Raw genomic sequence first — 17,800 nt, forward strand, 5'->3', positions numbered from 1 at the left:
TTCTCTTTCTCAACCCAATTAGAAAAGTATAATGATTTATTTTTGTACAGCATGTCCCAATTATTCCATATCATATATTTATGGGGAGAAAATTGTGCTTATATATTCGGGACCAAGCCAATAAAATTGTTTATGAAAGGAGGAGAGTTTTTCCTTGAAGTTTGTCTACATTGTAGTTGCAGCCTAATATAAAATCCAAACTACCAATCCGAGAAAAAATATTGTTGGGAATAAAGTTCCACATGGAGATGTTTTTTTTTTTAATGTTTGGCCCAGTTCATTTCAAAAGTATTGTTCAGAGTAGTGAAATCTAAAACATTCAATCCACGATTTTCAGTCATTTATCATTAAATTGTTTCTAATGTACCGGTAATGTGTTCTGTTCTTCCATAGAAAATTAAAAAGCATACAATCAATATCCTTATAGGCTTAAACGTCCTTCACTCCAAGTATATGTTTCTATCCAAAATGGCGTCATCGTCATCTCGCTGTCCGTTATAGAAGTACAGATGCGTTCCCGTTCTATTGGAAGTCGGTAATACTGAGTTTTCAACAGTGTTTATTACAAACTATTTACATTGTCAACAAATACAAACTTACATGCTCAAAAGATAAATTAGTGGGCAAATAAAAGCAGCACAATGGATTCAGAGTAACACAGAATGAATTGGAAATTAATGGAAAAGCTCATATTTTTTTTAAAAGAATTGAAAGACAGAAGTGTCCCAAAAGGGATCTGTTCAATTTTTAGACATTTCAGCAGAATTTCAAAGTATTTTTCTCTTCCATATTAAAGAAAAATTGAAATTTGTAATAAACAAGTGTGGGCAGATCTTCTGGAAGTTAGACTCCTGTTGGTCTAATTTAAGGCTTCTCACCTGTGTGGGTTCTCATGTGGCGTGTCAATTCACCACTTTGTCTAAAACGTTTCCCACATGTTTTACAACTGTAAGGCTTCTCACCTGTGTGGATTCTCATGTGGACTGTCAAGTTACTAATTTGTCTAAAACGTTTCCCACATGTTTTACAACTATAAGGCTTCTCACCTGTGTGGGTTCTCATGTGGACTGTCAATTTACCACTCCGTCTGAAATGCTTCCCACATGCTTCACAACTATAAGGTTTCTCACCTGTGTGGGTTCTCATGTGGACTGTCAAGTTACCACTTTCTCTAAAATGTTTCCCACATGTTTCACAACTATAAGGCTTCTCACCTGTGTGGGTTCTCATGTGGACTGTCAATTCATCACTCCGTCTGAAATGCTTCCCACATGCTTCACAACTATAAGGTTTCTCACCTGTGTGGGTTCTCATGTGGACTGTCAAGTTACCACTTTCTCTAAAATGTTTCCCACATGTTTCACAACTATAAGGCTTCTCACCTGTGTGGGTTCTCATGTGGCGTGTCAAATCACCACTTTGTCTGAAATGTTTCCCACATGTTTTACAATTGTAAGGCTTCTCACCTGTGTGGGTTCTCATGTGTTCTATACAGACTGACTTTCTTGTAAAAGCTTTGCTACATGTTGTGCAAACATATGGTCTCCCTTTCCTGGTCTTTCGGCTGTGGGATTGAAGTGTGGGATCACATTCAGCATCCTCTTCACCTGTTTCCTTTCTCTTATCATGGCTTCCAGATGCATGACAGCTGTTAGAGAACAGCAGCTGGTCAATGTCTGCTGCTCCTACCACAGAGCTAATAACTGGCATGAGAACTCCAGACTCTTCTGATGCTGCATCTTCATCAGGTTTCAGGAACAGAGTCTGATCCTTGCTGTGGTCTTTTTCTCCACAAGGAGGACTCAACATGAAGGTTCCAGTCTCCTGCTTCAGTCCAAGCCGCTCTCTCTCCTGACTGGTGGGGATTTCTTCCTGCTCCTCTTTGTCCACACTGGAGTTCATCTCCTCCTTCCAGAGCTGCTGATCAGCAGGAACCTCCTCCTCCTCCTCCTTACAGACATGTTGCTGTGGACAATCTGGAGGACAGATTGAAGGAATTGGACGCTGCTGTGATGAAACAAACATGCGAGGACAAACATACATACTTATTCTGTGTGATTTCATTCCGGGTCTCCAGGTGATATCTCGCAGTCTTCGCTGATGATCGATCTTCACTCAGTTTTGTTCACTCGTTTCTTTACAGGCAATCGTTGGTCGCTTTTTAAAAAGGCATCCTGTTCAGCTGAAATACCTGCAGACGAAACAAAGTGACTTCCTGTTATCTTCTGCTACAGCTGATTGTACCGTTAATTTAAAATCAATAGAAATGGAGAATCGCCTCCCTTTATTCTTCTAGAAACTACAAATATCAGTTCAAGAACAGGAATACCAATGCAAAATAAATGTCATGGGAAAACAGAAATCTACATAAATGTATGCAATATAACTGGAAAATACGAAACACATAAACCGCTGACATCATCACTGTCTTTTAAACCTATTATATTGATGATTACTTTAGTAATAATCTGTTGTATAAATATAACAAAGAAATCTCAGAACCTAAAAGTAGAATTTGTTCCTGAAAGGCCGAGATAGGAAGTAAATGGTCCAGATAATTAGTTCATGCAGAGTTTCCCCGTTTTACTTTAATATTTACATGTTGACTTTATATTTGTAGGAAATTGTTTTTGCATTTTGCCTCAATGATTCATGACACAAAAACTTGTGTATTTGTCATCAAAAAACAGAAAGTAAATTTACTTTAAACTACGGCTGGGTGATAAAATTTATTTAATCAATTCTGGATCGATTTCCTTTTAGTTTTGAGCAATCGATTCACGTGACGCCCCCTCGCCTCAACGTCATGACGTCAGGCGCACAATCCCGCGTATGCAAAATGCTGACTCAGGTGAAACTCTCATCTGAAATCGGACGCTCGTAACTTTTTCGAGTTAAAACCAAACAAAGAGCTTGATAAATCCAAAATGATCTGAAAAATCTGCCAAGCGGAGGTCAGAAGCACTACAAACCCCAGAAAGCACTTGATCAGGCATTGCTCTATGCTAGCGCTAGCTTCGGACATGCTGGCGCTAGCTTACCACAACATGCTAACGTTAGCTTCCCACAACATGCTAGCGGTAGCTTACCACAACATGCTAGCGCTAGCTTCCAACAACATGCTAGCGTTAGCTTACCACAACATGCTAGCGCTAGCTTACCACAACATGCTCGCGCTAGGTTCCCACAACATGCTAATGTTAGCTTACAACAACATGCGCGGTAGGTTCGGACATGCTATGTTACGGCGGCAGTCTTTCTGCCTCTGCGTTGTGTTGCTGTAATGCATCTCAGCATAAACCGCACGTTAGCATTAGCATTTTAAGATAAGCGGAGCCTTAGCTTCCCGTCTAGCGATTAGCTATTTATGCTAGCGGAAATTATTAGCATGAAACTCGCCAAACATTCAAACCACAAAGAAAATAAATGAATAGCATGCTAGCGGAGCTACCTAGCATTAAACTCTCTGAACATCAGTACCACACGGAAAACAAATAATTACACACCTGGATTTATACAGAAAAATGCACATTAGCGCATCTCGGGGGGGCCGCTCTCGTCCACCCTCCTACAGCGTGTTCAGACAGGAAGTGGGGGGAAGCAGGAACGGAAGAACGGGGGCAAATCTGAGGATGGAGAGCAAGGAGGGACAAAAAGCTCCAAACCGGAAGTTCCCCGAGATGTACATTGAAAACATTATTAAAAACGTGTAATTATAAAAGGAAAACAAGACAAATACATGAATAGAGAATAAATGAATAAATTCTATTTATGCAGTATTTAACTGCACTACTATTAACTGAGAGGGAGGCTGATGTTCCATGTTTGATGAATATGAATATATGAATATATTTATTAGATAGAATGTTAGAGTACAAGTACAGTCACACAGTAGCATGTATTACAGTACAAATAAGTCAAACATCCTGTCTAAGTGGAGCATTTCAAAAAAGCCCTTGCGGACTTGTTTCCGTTGAAAGTCCTTAGTACATAAATCATCAACATTTAACAATAAAATTTAACAATACAAATAAAAATAAAGCCAATATTAAATTACTCAATTGATGCAAAGTAACATTAGAAAAATAAAATGATTTTACACCACCGATGCAAACTAACAATAAATCTAAATAAATTACACCACTGATGCAAAATGACAACGAACGGCAATAGATTACATAAATTACAATAAATTACCAAGACACTTAATATGTGCAACGTAGGTGGACAAAAAAAGGGGGCGGGTTGATCCGGAGAGAGTCGTGATGACTATGATAACTGGAGCACGTTCATTCCTGATGACGTCTCACCTGATGAGTCTGGGAGCGGCCCGATAATGCCTTAGAAATGGCTTTTCCCAGGTCCTCGATTCGAGCCACCACACGGTCCCCCAAAGCACTGAAGAGCACTTTTAGATCCATGGTCAATTTATCCAGAACTTTGAAAGCCGCCGTCTTGGAGACTTTCCGGTACACCAGGGCAACTCCCCCCCCCCCCCCCCCCCACCAATAAACCAAACAGCCAAATATCTTCAGTGTCCTCTACAGATAGGACCGTGAGACAGACCACTCTCCATTTCTCCCAGGGGTCCATGGTGTAGCCTGCTGCGTGGGTCCCGTCTGGACAGGTGGGCCCCCCCGGAGCCCCATGCTTGGGTGAAAAAATGTGATCAAAAGAGACCAGCTAATCAATTCCATGATTTAGTAGACCAGAGCTATCCACACAAGCATGAACGTTTCTCCGAGCGCTTCCAGCCTGAAAGAGGGGGGGGGGGGGGGGGGCAAACCTGATCGGGACCTCCCTAATTTCAGCTACACCTCATCACAGGGATCCAAGCACGCTGAAGCAAAATTTGGGGAAAGGTGATAAAACTCCCACCAACAGAGTATTCTGAGGTGTATGTAGCAGGGGACACCACAGGGTGAATGTGCTGGAGGCCACCACAGGGTGTCGCCCTCTCCTGGGGAGCTTCTCCTTAAAAAGGGAGCGGCTGTTGGCCAAGATGATGCCAATTTCCTGTCGGGTGACCAGATTGTTTGCTGGGCCCACGTGCATGGTCGAAGCATTTGATGAGCTAAGCCGGTGAATATTTTAATATGTTGATTTTATATATCATGTTTTAGGTTTTAAATGTGTTTTACTTCGGTGAATATTTTAATATGTTGATTTTATATATCATGTTTTAGGTTTTAAATGTGTTTTACTTGATAGGGTCCGTTGAAGACCGGAGTGATTCGGGCTCGGATTCGTAAGGGTTGAATGACTGGGCGTGGGAGAACGACGCCTCAGGTATGCGGTCTTTTAAAGTTTTAGACATATCTTATTAAATGCGTTTTAACAAATAATAATGTTGTACTTGTTTTGGTTATTTCAGTGTTCATGTCGCCGCTGCCTGCTGTCTTTTTGTATTAAGTTTAGTTTGAGTTTTGTTTTGAGTTAGTCCGCTCCGTGTCGTACATCTGTGTTTTGTTTATTGTGTAAGCTTGTACGAGCGGACTAACTCTCTTACCTATTTTTATTTTTGTTTATTTACCGTAATTCCCGGTGTACAAGCCGCTACTTTTTTCCAATATTTTGAACCTTGCGGTTTATGCAACGACGCGGCAAATTTACGTATATTTTCCCACTTTCTTTACGAGCCGTGTTTCGTTAAAGCCTATTTATTTTCGTTACAAAATTAACGCCCGCCCGCCCGGAGGGAAAGCCCCGCTTGCGCGTAGCTGGGGAGATCTGCGAGAAGGGCCCGGCGCTCGTCCAGAGTCGCCGCCGCCGGACCGCCGTACCCGGTCCCCGCCGCCTGTCCGCCATCCGCTACGCGGCGTCGGACGCGCCGCGTAGCGGGGAAGGAACCCGCCCCCTCGACCTCCCGGGCGTCCCCACCCCTGCCGCACCACGCTCCCGCGGACGGAGGATGAGGGGCACGGGGGCAAGGGGGACGGGGACACCCCGCCAGGCGCGCGCGCGCGCCGCGCAGCCTCCGACGGGCGGAGAGGGGAGGGCGACGGAGCGACTGCTCCCCCAGCCGCGGCTCGAGCCCAGCCCCGCTTCGCACCCCAGCCCGACCGACCCAGCCCTTAGAGCCAATCCTTATCCCGAAGTTACGGATCTGATTTGCCGACTTCCCTTATTCTAACATGCCAGAGGCTGTTCACCTTGGAGACCTGCTGCGGATATCGTTACGAGCCGTGTTCCGTTAAATATCATTTGTCTCAATGCACTTGCCGCTTACGAATATGTGCGGCTTATTTTAGTACAAAATATATATATTTTTTAATTCAGTGGGTGCGGCTTTTTCACAGGTGCGCATAATAGTTCAGCAATTACGGTATTCTTTTGTTTCATTCTTTTGTTTTGTTTTGTCACTTCCCTCCCTTGTATCCCGTTAGCACTCCAATACCCACCATACCCGATCCTATTTTTACGTGTGGTTTTATTAGTGCATGGGTTTGTGGTGTGTTGCTTTTAAGTTTGCAGTGAGTTGGAGTGTTGACGTTGCGGGTTTCTTCCGCCTTGTAGTGCGGTGCTATTCGGGGTGGACTGGGGACTGGCAGGCAATACGGGATAAGGTGAAGAGTGACTTCCCATCTGTCATTTTGTAATAAATACTTGTAACCCTTCGTCATTGTGCTTGTCCCTCTGTGCTCCCCGTAACATGTAGACTAAATATTTATACCTTCTCTGTCAGACGGAGGGAAAGGAGGCCCCTTCGAGTAACTCTGGTGCGGTGAAGGCTCGCAGGTCCTGCTGGGTCACATCCTCGTTAGTGAAGGAGATGTTTCCAGAGGGCATGAGCAGGAGGGACCAGGAGGAGATAATGAAGACCGTGGCTCTGTGATCTGGAGGAGGAGCCAGAGATACGGTCAGCCATCGTTTCTCTCACACACACACACACACACACACATAATGTGTTTTCCTCTCCACACAAGCATGAACGTTTCTCCGAGCGCTTCCAGCCTGAAGGCAGCAGCAGCAGAACACGTCCCACCGCTGTCATGTTTCCTGCTAACGGGAAACTGAAGACGACTGAAGTAAACAACAAACACATGTGGCTTTCTCAGCTCGCAAGAAAACAACTGTTGAAGCACGGACGCCAAAAGGAATGGCTGCAAAGCAGAATTCCCTTTTTCCATCGCTGTGGCCGGGGGGGGGGGGACATTTTAAAAGTAACATACAAAGGAATGTTTGAGCAGCGCCACAACATTCTTCTCTTTTACGGATCCTCCAGGAGCAGAGAGGGACAGAGGAACTGGATTTCAGGCACCAAATATCTGCTTGCAAATGCTGGAATTTACAAAGTAAATGTACGTTTCCTATTTAAAAGTCACGCCCCCGTTTGGAGGTGACCAGGCGTGTCCCGGACGGGCCTTCACCTTCGGATGAGCAGTAGTCTCGCCAACCTGATGATGTAAGCAGAATCCACAGAAGGGCGTCAAGACACTGGCTTTAATTTGATTCTTAATATCGTGAGGAGGAATTCACACGTTGCTTGTTCAAACAAATCATTCCTGTACAAACAGCCGCAACCACAGGAGCTGCACGCCGGACGGAGACGCCGGCGGCTCGGCGTCGGACGGCGGCCGCCTCTTTGCTCAGTAAATTGTACGTTGATCCCTCAGAGTGTGAGGAAAGTCCTGACATTCAGTTTCACAGAGAAACAAAATACAGTTGGAAAAATGTCAGACTGAAATGTTTGTTCTGCTTCAGCAAAATGAAATATGGATGAATTCATTTTCAGAGCTGAGCAGAATATCTATCAAATCTGGATTCAAGCGGATGCTGTTCTGAATTCAGCCCAGTGGTGAATTCTTTACACGGCTCAGTGACTGTAACAGCTGCTTCCAACATCTGTTCTTCTCATTCTAACTGCGAGGGCCAAAAACTGCGTACACGAGGCTGCAATTGTCTCAATACAGCGACACAACTCCACATTCCCCGATGAAGGAGGATGTCTTCATCAAAATCACAGCACAATCCCATCAAATGAGTTCATCCAGAAGAGTCCGGCCTGCATGTTAGCCTTCACGGCTTCATCTCAGAAACCTTTACGTGCGCAGTCGTCTTTTGGTAAACGCGACCTTTAAGGCGTATTTTGAGGCGCACCGATGCAAGAGATTTCTTACAGAACGTTCAGATTGCTTGCAATGAAACCAGTCAAGCTGGTTCAGACAGAAATGCACACGACTAAATCTTGTTTCATAAAATAAAGAACGATGATAATGAAAGAGAGCGAAGACAACACACATCTCATCTCACACCATTCCCCGTCTTTCCGCAATTAAGCCTCTATGAGTCACCTGATATTTAATGGAGGAGCAAAGGAACTTGGCAGCCTCATCTCTCTCTGGCTTCAAGGACAAGCAGACACAGAAACACATGATTATCACATCAGACGCAAAACCCCACAACAAACTGACATGACTGCACTGACTCAATGTTATTTCACTGACAGCAACTGATTTCAAAGCCCATGTGTGACTGAATCGCTAATATAAAGGGGACAAAACAGTCAGAAGTAGGACAACTTTGTCATCACCCATGTGGGAGATGTTTGTCTGCAAGACTTTGATTAGATTTGGTGAACAGGTGGTTCTTAGAACATGGAAGAGATGCTGAGATTCAGCGGTAAATGTGGGTGTGGATGCAGATTCAATCAGATCTGTGATGCATCGCATGCACAATTGTTAAAGGAGGTCATATTTATAGTGACATTATTTCATGTGTCAGAGAGCTAAAGTGAGCAGAGCCCCAACAGAAAATGCCACCTGTGTTTCATAGGATCTGAACCTTCCGCTCCCTCACTTAAAAACCTGCGCTGTCGGCACATTTAGTGCTGGCCGTTCAAAAACAAGACGGGAACGACACGAAAAATGTGCAAGAAGAGGAAATGTGAAATGTATTCCGCATGCATTCGAATCCATTCGAAGAAACGTCTCCCAACATTCCATACCTTTGTGCAAGAGTTCCTGGAGGCTCTCGGCGCTCTGGCTGAGCACTGCCCACACCTCCTCCTCCTGGAGCGGGCCTCCTCGGACCTCCAAGGCTTCTGCCAGAGACACATGCATCCTCCCTGTGCAGAAACAGAAAGGAGAAACACAGGGGAGGAAACGCATTGAGCATCTGTACGTCACAGATCACTGCCAGAGCAAGCAGGACTTCTAAATTCCATTTCATTCCTGTTCTGGTGAGATAAACATGATTGCAGGTCACCAAGACGAGATTTGTGATCAACAAGCAGCGTCGTGTATCTAAGTGGTTCCGTAATCCATAAAGGACGAGGACGGCTCTTTCATGGGCTTTGCATCTGACACAATGTTCTTTCCATGGATGCCACATTGGAGAGGAGGGTTAATGCGTAAACATGTTGCAAGCCTGCATTTTATGAGATCAATTGGTGCTGTGACCCGTAGCAGCCCAACCTGGAGTCTCAGCAGGGCCACACTTTCACGTTCTCATCCAACATGAACTCAAACCCAAACAGCTGGAAGCTCTGGTAGGACAGGTGCTTGGTGCTGATCGCCGGCTCGATGCACGTCAGACAGCTCCTGGGAAACCAGACCACAAAATCACTTCCAGATATCCGACTGTCAACGACAAGCAGACAAATAAATGGCGTGTACAAACACTCATTGGTCAGGAACATTGTGGTACTTGGTTGCTGAGGCTCGAAAAGATTAGTGAAAAAATCTAGAAACACGCAGGAGATCTGAACTGCCACCTTATCATGGTGTGGGGGGGGGGGGTCTGAGTGCCCGAAAGACCCCAGGGGGCGACGCTGTCGGGAGCTTTATGCTCCTGGGAGGGTCTCCCATGGCAAACAGGTCCTGGGTGACGGTTTCCAGCAGCAAGTCAAACGCTGGACTCCGGCAGGGCTGCCCTTTTTCACCGGTCCTGTTCAGAATCTTTATGGACAGGATTTCTAGCCGCAGCCGACCCTTCATTTTCCAGAGCCCCTCACTTTTGGACTCGTCTCTCAAATCTCACTTATGGGGCAGTGGCTGAAATCTCTGTCCAGGAAACAGGATGCCGCTCGTCATGTTATCCGTACATTAGTGACACTTTGGTTCAGATAATTATCACAGACAAATCCAACAGTCTTTCACTCCACAGCAGGTTGGCAGCAGAATTCGTTTCAGCTGGAAATCAGCTTAGAATCGATGCCTGGTTGGCTCAGAACCTGAACGTGTTCTAGTTCTAGACATTCCTGTTGCTGCTTCCATGATCAACTAATCCGACCTCGTTTACAGGAGAGAACAAAAGAAGAGGCAACAATAACGCAAACTACATGTAGACAATACAGCGTTCCTGTCTTAATACTTTTACCCCGTAATGCATGAGAATAGTGGGTAAAACGACCCAATGACATATTTATGTACACTCGCATTAATCAGATAGTCCTATGAAAGCTATTTTACAACTTAAGTAGAAGTGAGGATGAACTTTGAATTATGTTACGCTAATGCTAAAAATATCCATCCATCTTCTTCCGCTTTGCTGGTCACGGGAGTTGCTGGAGCCGATCCCAACTTGCTGTGGGATAGAGCAGGGGCGGGCAAACAGTTTCACTCGCGGGCCACAATGGGTTCTGACATTTGACAGAGGAACAGATGGAGGGAGTGTTTGTGAGGACGAATGTAAATGACATGTAAAAGACGTTACATGAAAGGATTTGAGCCTTTTACAGGCAGCATTACAGGGAAAAGGTCAAATGAATGAGGTTTAATTAGAATAAAATGTAATATGATGATAGAATTTGGACAAGTTAAAGAGCCCAACGGGCCTTAGTTTGCTCATTCCTGGGCTAGAGAGGCTGGGCACACCCAGGATGCGTCGCCACACAGAGACAGACAACCGTTCACGCACACACACACTCACTACGGACAATTTGGAGTAATCAATTCACTTAAAGTGCATGTTTTTGGAGGAGGGAGGAAACCAGGGAGAAAACTCACGCCGACACGGGGAGAAAATACAAACGCTGCACAGACAGGCACCTTCTTGCTGTGAGGCGACAGCGCTAACCACTACGCCACCATGGCGCCCCTGATAAAAGTACATTTATCAATAAATAATGATTCCTGCCATAATTATCAGAAATAATGTAAGAAGAGTCATTCGGAATGGGCAGTTGAACAACTTAGTGGGCCCGGCCCATTAGCTTACCAAACTCAAGCATATAAATAAATCACTTTCTGTGAAATGAGACCCCCGAAATAAACACTAAGATAAACACGACGGACTTACTTTATTATCTGTTTGATCTGAGGTAAGATGGTGGCTTCCAGCGTGACATTGCGAGTGTTCAGCAGGTACAGGTGCCCTCTTCGTAGCGCCCGTAGTTCTGGGACTGCTCCTTCTGGATACAGTGGTTGGTCAGATGGCTGGTCGTGTCCTGCAGGTCTGAGCTGTTGTAAGGCTCGGAGGAAGTCCGCAGCACACCCTCCCGGTATAAGTAGATGTTGTACTGATGGTCCACTAGCACCCAGATCCTGTAAGCACCATCAAATACATAGATTTGTTACATATACCCTACATATATATATATATATATATATATATATATATATATATAATACAAGCCTCACTTAAACACGCTCCAAGTGTTGAGCAAAACGTTTCAAACTTGCCTGATGTCAAACTTCCGATGTCCCGGCTCCAGCAGCAGGGGCTTCTCCAGGTACTTCTGGATCACGTGAACCTGTCCCTGATTATCAATGTGCTCCACCAGCTGAGCAGCATCATGGGAGATAAACATTCCTGCACCTATTACAGTGACACCAAATCTATTAGTGTGCTCAATTTGCCATCGACAACTTTTTTCAATTCAATCCTGCAAACCCCCCAAAAAACAGGAGGTTCACCGTGAAAAAGTTGTCTTTTCAAAATAAAATGACTTCATGTCAGCAATTACACGTAATGTAGGGAACGACTCAGAAGAACTTGCACCTTGGACTTAAAGTCCAATATGGGTAATAGATTTCACCTTTAGCTCCAGCAGAAGACTTTGCAATCCACACGACGCCGTCCCCACTTTCTTTCTTAGAGTGGTAGGAAGACAAGAAAACTTCTCGCTCATCTGTCTTGGGATTGCTCTTGAGGTGGTTAATGCCATTCTTTGCTGGGGCAACAGGGGTGTTGAGGTTAGTGGGATAGATGATGTAGGATTCTGGGAACCAGTTACTGGAGTCAGACAGCTCTGGGCTGGTTTTGATCAGCCTGATGGTAAAGGAAGGAGATATGCAACACCCATTTAAACAATTCATCTGTGGAAGGACATCAGTAAATGATGCACAGACAAGAAAATGTGCAGATTTTCTCTGAAAAACGAATAAATATTCACTTGACCAGCGACGCCTTTCTGCAGAGTTTGTCTGCTCCTCTGTAGTAATTCACCAGCTGCACCAGTCCCGGCTCGAGACCTGTAAAGCATTAAAGTTACCGAAATACTTCACGTTACCGGCTGGAAACAAGTTTATTCAACATCACTGTAGTCAGGTTTCCTGGAGGAATATACTGTCAATTTGTTTACAAGAAAAAATAAATCACACAGGTACAATTTAAATATCTCAAACAACTGACAGTTCAAAATCCTGCCCTCACCTTTTAGGGATTTACTGCAGGCTCAAAAGTCTCCAACCTTTTCATGACAACAGAACTTGGTAGATTGCCCAAATTGCTCCTACGACTTGTTGCAAAAGCGAAGCTTCGCCAAACAGTTTTTGGCAGCATTCCATTCCTCAGAGTAAAGCCCCCACGTTTCTAGTGCTCCTTGGTTTACATGCTGCAGCTGCCATCTTCAAATCCCAACAGAGATTTTCAATTGGATTCAAGTCGGGCCAATAGACGGGCTATTAGAAGTCATTTTATGTTCAATGTGTAAAAAAAAGCACTTTTAAATAAATGACTGAGAAAGTTTAGTCAGTAAATATAATATACATGGATTAAATCATTTCATTTCCCTCAACAATAGTGGGCTATGCTAAAGCACTGATGGAGAAGGAACAACGTGGACAGCTGCACATTCACATCAAATGTCACCTCAGAGTCAACACCACATGTGTCAAACTCAAGGCCCGGGGGCCACACGTGGCCCTCCACGTCATTCTCTGTGGCCCGCGAGAGCTGTATGACGACATTTGTTTTTGTAAAAGGCTGCATCTGTCACGTTCTGAGCAGCTCGGAATTGTTGGTTGTTCTGATGCTCCTCAAAAGAGTTTTGAACAAAGTTAATGTCACAACTTGTGTTGGATGATATTTCTTTATTTATTATTTAATATTATTTACTTGAATAAGTTTGATCGATTGAGTAATGTGGTTTTCTTAACCTGATAAATTTGTTATAATAACAGCAATAATCGATCCATATATTTTTTTACAACTATACAATTGCATATGCAATGATTGTAACTTTGATAAAAATAGTTATTTAAGAGCATGCTAAGGAGTTACATTTATTTTACATCAAATTAAATTACATTTACCGTATTTTTCGGATTATAAGTCGCAGTTTTTTTCATAGTTTGGTCGGGGGTGCGACTTATAAATCGGAGCGACTTATATATGCTTTTTTTTACAAAATCTGTGAGCGCAGAGACAGTAGCCTACACATTTCTATAACAGGTGTTACAGGGAAATCTGTGACCCGTCAGAATCTGTCGTCCCTGCGGTCGCGGTTTCTGGAGGGTCAGATTTTTCTGTAACACCTGTTATCTATGAACACAAATGAGAAGGGCTGAATAAAAATGGCACCGAAAAGAAAGTCATATTCTGCAGCTTACAAGCTGCAGATAGTGAAATATGCAGCCGAAAACGGCAATCGAGCAGCAGAAAGAAAGTTTGGAGTGAGCGAAAAACTTGTAAGGGACTGGCGAAAAGCGGAGGTTACGCTTACTGAAATGAAGAAAACAAAAAAAGCTAATCGCGGGCGAAAAGCTAGGTGGCCGCAGTTGGAGGAATGAGTTCACGCATGGGTGCTTGAACAACGTGCTGCTGGGAGAGGTTTGTCAACGGTGCAGTTGCGTCTCCACGCCCAGGTGGTTGCCAAGGAGATGAATATAAACGGCTTTGCGGGAGGACCTTCTTGGTGTTACCGCTTCATGCAACGCAAACGCCTCTCTATCAGAGCAAGGACAACACTGTCCCAAAAACTGCCAGCGGACTTCCAAGCCAAGGTTGACAGTTTCCGCGCGTTCATTGAAAAGCATGTAAATGATCACAACGTGACACCGGATCATATTATTAACATGGACGAGGTCCCCCTCACTTTTGACATCCCCATGGGCCGAAGTGTTGCAGAGAAAGGGCAAAAAAGTGTGAATATCGTTACAACTGGTCATGAGAAATCACACTTCACAGTGGTGCTGGCATGTTGTGGAGACGGATCAAAACTGCCACCGATGGTCATTTTCAAACGAAAAACCATGCCAAAAATCCAATCCTCCTCAGTTGCAGTCGCCGTGAACGAGAAAGGGTGGATTGATCAAGAAATGATGAACTTGTGGCTTACAAAGTGCTACAATAAGCGACCGGATGGCTTCTTTAGAGCACGCAAAGCTCTGCTTGTGATGGATAGCATGAGAGCGCACATCACACCACAGTTAAAAAACAAATTAAAAGTTTTCAACTCCATACCTGCCATCATCCCTGGAGGCTTAACCAAAATACTCCAGCCACTTGATATCTCCGTGAATAGGAGCTTTAAGACAGTTTTGCGTAACCTGTGGGAGCAGTGGATGATGGATGGAGAGCACAGCTTCACGGCAACCGGGAGAATGCGCCATGCAACTTTCCTGGAAGTCATTGAATGGATCGACAAAGCATGGGCTTCAGTGACAACCGAAACCATCCTGTCGGGATTCAGAAAGGCTGGAATAATTGGAACTGCAACTGACGATGAGTCTGATGTAAGCGACGTAGAAGAGGAAGCGGCGTCTTGTCTACCTGCCGAGTTGGGGGAGTTATTTAAAAGTGACACCGAGGATGAAGATTTCCTTGGATTTCGTGATTCGGAGTAAAACCTGATACTTTGGTAAACTTGTTAGCATGTTCTTTGTGCTCGAGTTATCTGAATAACTCTTGTAAAAGACTGTTCTGGGTTACCGTAAAAAGGAGGCGTGTCCATCGGAGTTGCGTAGAGCGAGAGCTGCGGTGTTATGTTGGAAAAAAAAGAAGTGAAGCGGAGCCTGATGTTCTCTATTTTATTTTAATTTAATTTATTTATTTTAAATTGCTTTTCAAGATGACATGTATGTTGTTTGGTGTTGGATTTTATCAAATAAATTTTCCCCAAAAATGCGACTTATCCTCCAGTGCGACCTATATATGTTTTTTTCTTCTTAATTATGCATTTTTTGGCTGGTGCGACCTACAATCCGGAGCGACGTATAATCCAAAAAATACGGTAGTTACATTTTCACTGTGTTCCGGTTACAACTGGCCCTTCGAGGGCGACCATAATGCTGACGTGGCCCTCGGATAAAATGACTTTGACCCCCCTGATCTCCACCAACATGAGATTTTCCCATCAGGAGGATGAGCAGCGCTTACCGAGGCGTCCGTAGGGCAGTCTGTTCCGCTCACCGAGCATCAGGTTAAACCGGGGATTGTCTCTTTTCAGCTTCTTCCACTGCCCGGTGGAGAACAGGAGTTTGGAAACTTCTGCATAAACGGTGCTGTTGTCGTCCCGGGTCATGAAGGTGTATATCGGGGAACTCATGCTGCGTTGACTTCGATGGGACGTTCAGCCACTCCAGCTAACAAGCTACGTGGGAAGCAGAGCAGATCATATCCAGACCGTCCGAGTTCGAGCTGCTTCTTAAACTCCCATTCACTGTTCTGAAGCTGTTTCTGTTTACATGACGCAGTAATTTCATGCGAAATGTTCTCTCAGGGTTCGCTGCGCAACAATGTCTCCAGCCGGCGCCTTGCGATTTAGTCTCCGAGCTTCGTCGCCGACCGTCGACGTCACAATAAACCTCCGCAGTTGTGGTTAGTGTAGTTCAAGCGATTTCTCGACTCACAGGTAATCATCATATTTGTCTCATTGTTATGCATTAAAATGACTGTAAAATAACTTAAAATGACTTTTACAAAAATATTATTAATAAAATAATATAAAATACTATTAATTTCAACAGGGGTTGTACATAGTGTCAGTGTCGGAGGGAATGTTAATAGTGATTATACTTCGTTTCCCAGAATGCAATACGATAAAAAAACTTCCTTCATTTTTTTAAATAAAGTTTTATTTCAAAACAAATAACAAATTGCAATCGTTAATTGCTTTCAACAATTATATAAAAATTGCCAGGGGGCAATATGCAAAAATATGACAAGCATTCAAATATTTTGTAGGTGATACAGATATTTAAAGTTTCTGAAGCTTTTTGTTTAATGAACCACTATTTACTTTTATACACAGTATGCCGAAATAATCATTATATGAACAATCTTTCTGTGCAACTCAACAGCTGTAATACTGGATTATTTTATTTTATTCCCTTCAGCAAAATTTCAAAGCATTTTTCACTTCCATATTAAAGAAAGAAAACATTCTTATTGTGAAATTTGTAAAATAAACAAGTGTGGGCAGATCTGTAATGATTCCCACGTTGGTGTAATTTAAGGCTTCTCGTCTGTGTGGGTTCTCACGTGGACTGCCAAGTGACCGCTATGTCTATATTCTTTCCCACACGTTTTACAATTATAAGGCTTCTCACCTGTGTGGGTTCTCATGTGGACTGTCAAGTCACAGCTCCGTCTGAATTTTTTCGCACATGTTTCACAATTATAAGGCTTCTCACCTGTGTGGGTTCTCATGTGGACTGTCAATTGACCACTTACTCTGAAATGTTTCCCACATGTTTTACAACTATAAGGCTTCTCACCTGTGTGGGTTCTCATGTGGACTGTCAATTTACCACTTTCTCTAAAATGTTTCCCACATGTTTTACAACTATAAGGCTTCTCACCTGTGTGGGTTCTCATGTGGACTGTCAAGTCACCACGATGTCTAAAATGTTTCCCACATGTTTTACAATTATAAGGCTTCTCACCTGTGTGGGTTCTCATGTGGACTGTCAAATCACCACTTTCTCTAAAATGTTTCCCACATGTTTTACAATCATAAGGCTTCTCACCTGTGTGGGTTCTCCTGTGTCCTGTCAAGTGAGTACTCTGTCTGAAATGTTTCCCACATGTCTCACAATTATAAGGCTTCTCACCTGTGTGGATTCTCATGTGGCGTGTCAATTCACCACTTCCTCTAAAATGTTTCCCACATGCTTCACAACTAAAAGGCTTCTCACCTGTGTGGGTTCTCATGTGTTCTATACAGGCTGACTTTCTTGTGAAAGCTTTGCTACATGTTGTGCAAACATATGGTCTCCCTTTCCTGGTCTTTCTGCTGTGGGGTTGAAGTGTGGGATCACATTCAACATCCTCTTCACCCATTTCCTTTCTATTATCTTGGCTTCCAGATGCATGACAGCTGTTAGAGAACAGCAGCTGGTCAATGTCTGCTGCTCCTACCACAGAGCTAATAACTGGCATGAGAACTCCAGACTCTTCTGATGCTGCATCTTCATCAGGTTTCAGGAACAGAGTCTGATCTTTGTTGTGGTCTTTTTCTCCACAAGTAGGACTCAACATGAAGGTTCCAGTCTCCTGCTTCAGTCCAAGCCGCTCTCTCTCCTGACTGGTGGGGATTTCTTCCCGCTCCTCTTTCACACGTGGAGGCTCTGGCTCCTCTTTGTCCACACTGGAGTTCATCTCCTCCTTCCAGAGCTGCTGATCAGCAGGAACC

General features: G+C 44.0%; 2 protein-coding genes across 2 annotated transcripts in view; both read right to left on the reverse strand.

Annotated features, from left to right (window-relative positions):
- Nucleotides 1-429: 429 nt before the first annotated feature.
- LOC137896013 (zinc finger protein 135-like) overlaps nucleotides 430-17,800 on the reverse strand; it is a 31,649-nt gene continuing 14,278 nt past the window's right edge. The window contains exons 2-3 of the mRNA XM_068741544.1: nucleotides 16,716-17,219; nucleotides 430-1,466 (exon numbers count right to left, since the gene is read on the reverse strand). Coding sequence (XP_068597645.1) covers nucleotides 865-1,466; nucleotides 16,716-17,219 — 1,106 coding nt within the window. The 3' untranslated portion in view covers nucleotides 430-864. The remainder of the gene's footprint in view (nucleotides 1,467-16,715; nucleotides 17,220-17,800) is intronic.
- On the reverse strand, nucleotides 11,300-15,712 carry LOC137895915 (tubulin--tyrosine ligase-like). The gene is made up of 5 exons (XM_068741441.1): nucleotides 15,544-15,712; nucleotides 12,338-12,416; nucleotides 11,981-12,213; nucleotides 11,625-11,760; nucleotides 11,300-11,486 (listed from the first exon to the last, which is right to left on the reverse strand). The coding sequence occupies exons 1-5, from the start codon at nucleotides 15,710-15,712 to the stop codon at nucleotides 11,300-11,302; spliced, it is 804 nt and encodes a 267-aa protein (XP_068597542.1).

The sequence above is a fragment of the Brachionichthys hirsutus genome, chromosome 7 (genome assembly GCF_040956055.1).
Source record: "Brachionichthys hirsutus isolate HB-005 chromosome 7, CSIRO-AGI_Bhir_v1, whole genome shotgun sequence".
In the NCBI taxonomy this organism is placed as follows: domain Eukaryota; kingdom Metazoa; phylum Chordata; class Actinopteri; order Lophiiformes; family Brachionichthyidae; genus Brachionichthys; species Brachionichthys hirsutus.

Excerpts from the sequence above, each read along its gene's own strand:
- LOC137895915 (XM_068741441.1), bottom strand. The coding sequence starts at position 15,712 with ATGAGTTCCCCGATATACACCTTCATGACCCGGGACGACAACAGCACC. Across the intron at positions 11,761-11,980 it reads GTCTTCTGCTGGAGCTAAAG|GTGCAGGAATGTTTATCTCC; the intron begins GTGAAATCTATT and ends TCACTGTAATAG. Across the intron at positions 11,487-11,624 it reads CATCGGAAGTTTGACATCAG|GATCTGGGTGCTAGTGGACC; the intron begins GCAAGTTTGAAA and ends TGGTGCTTACAG.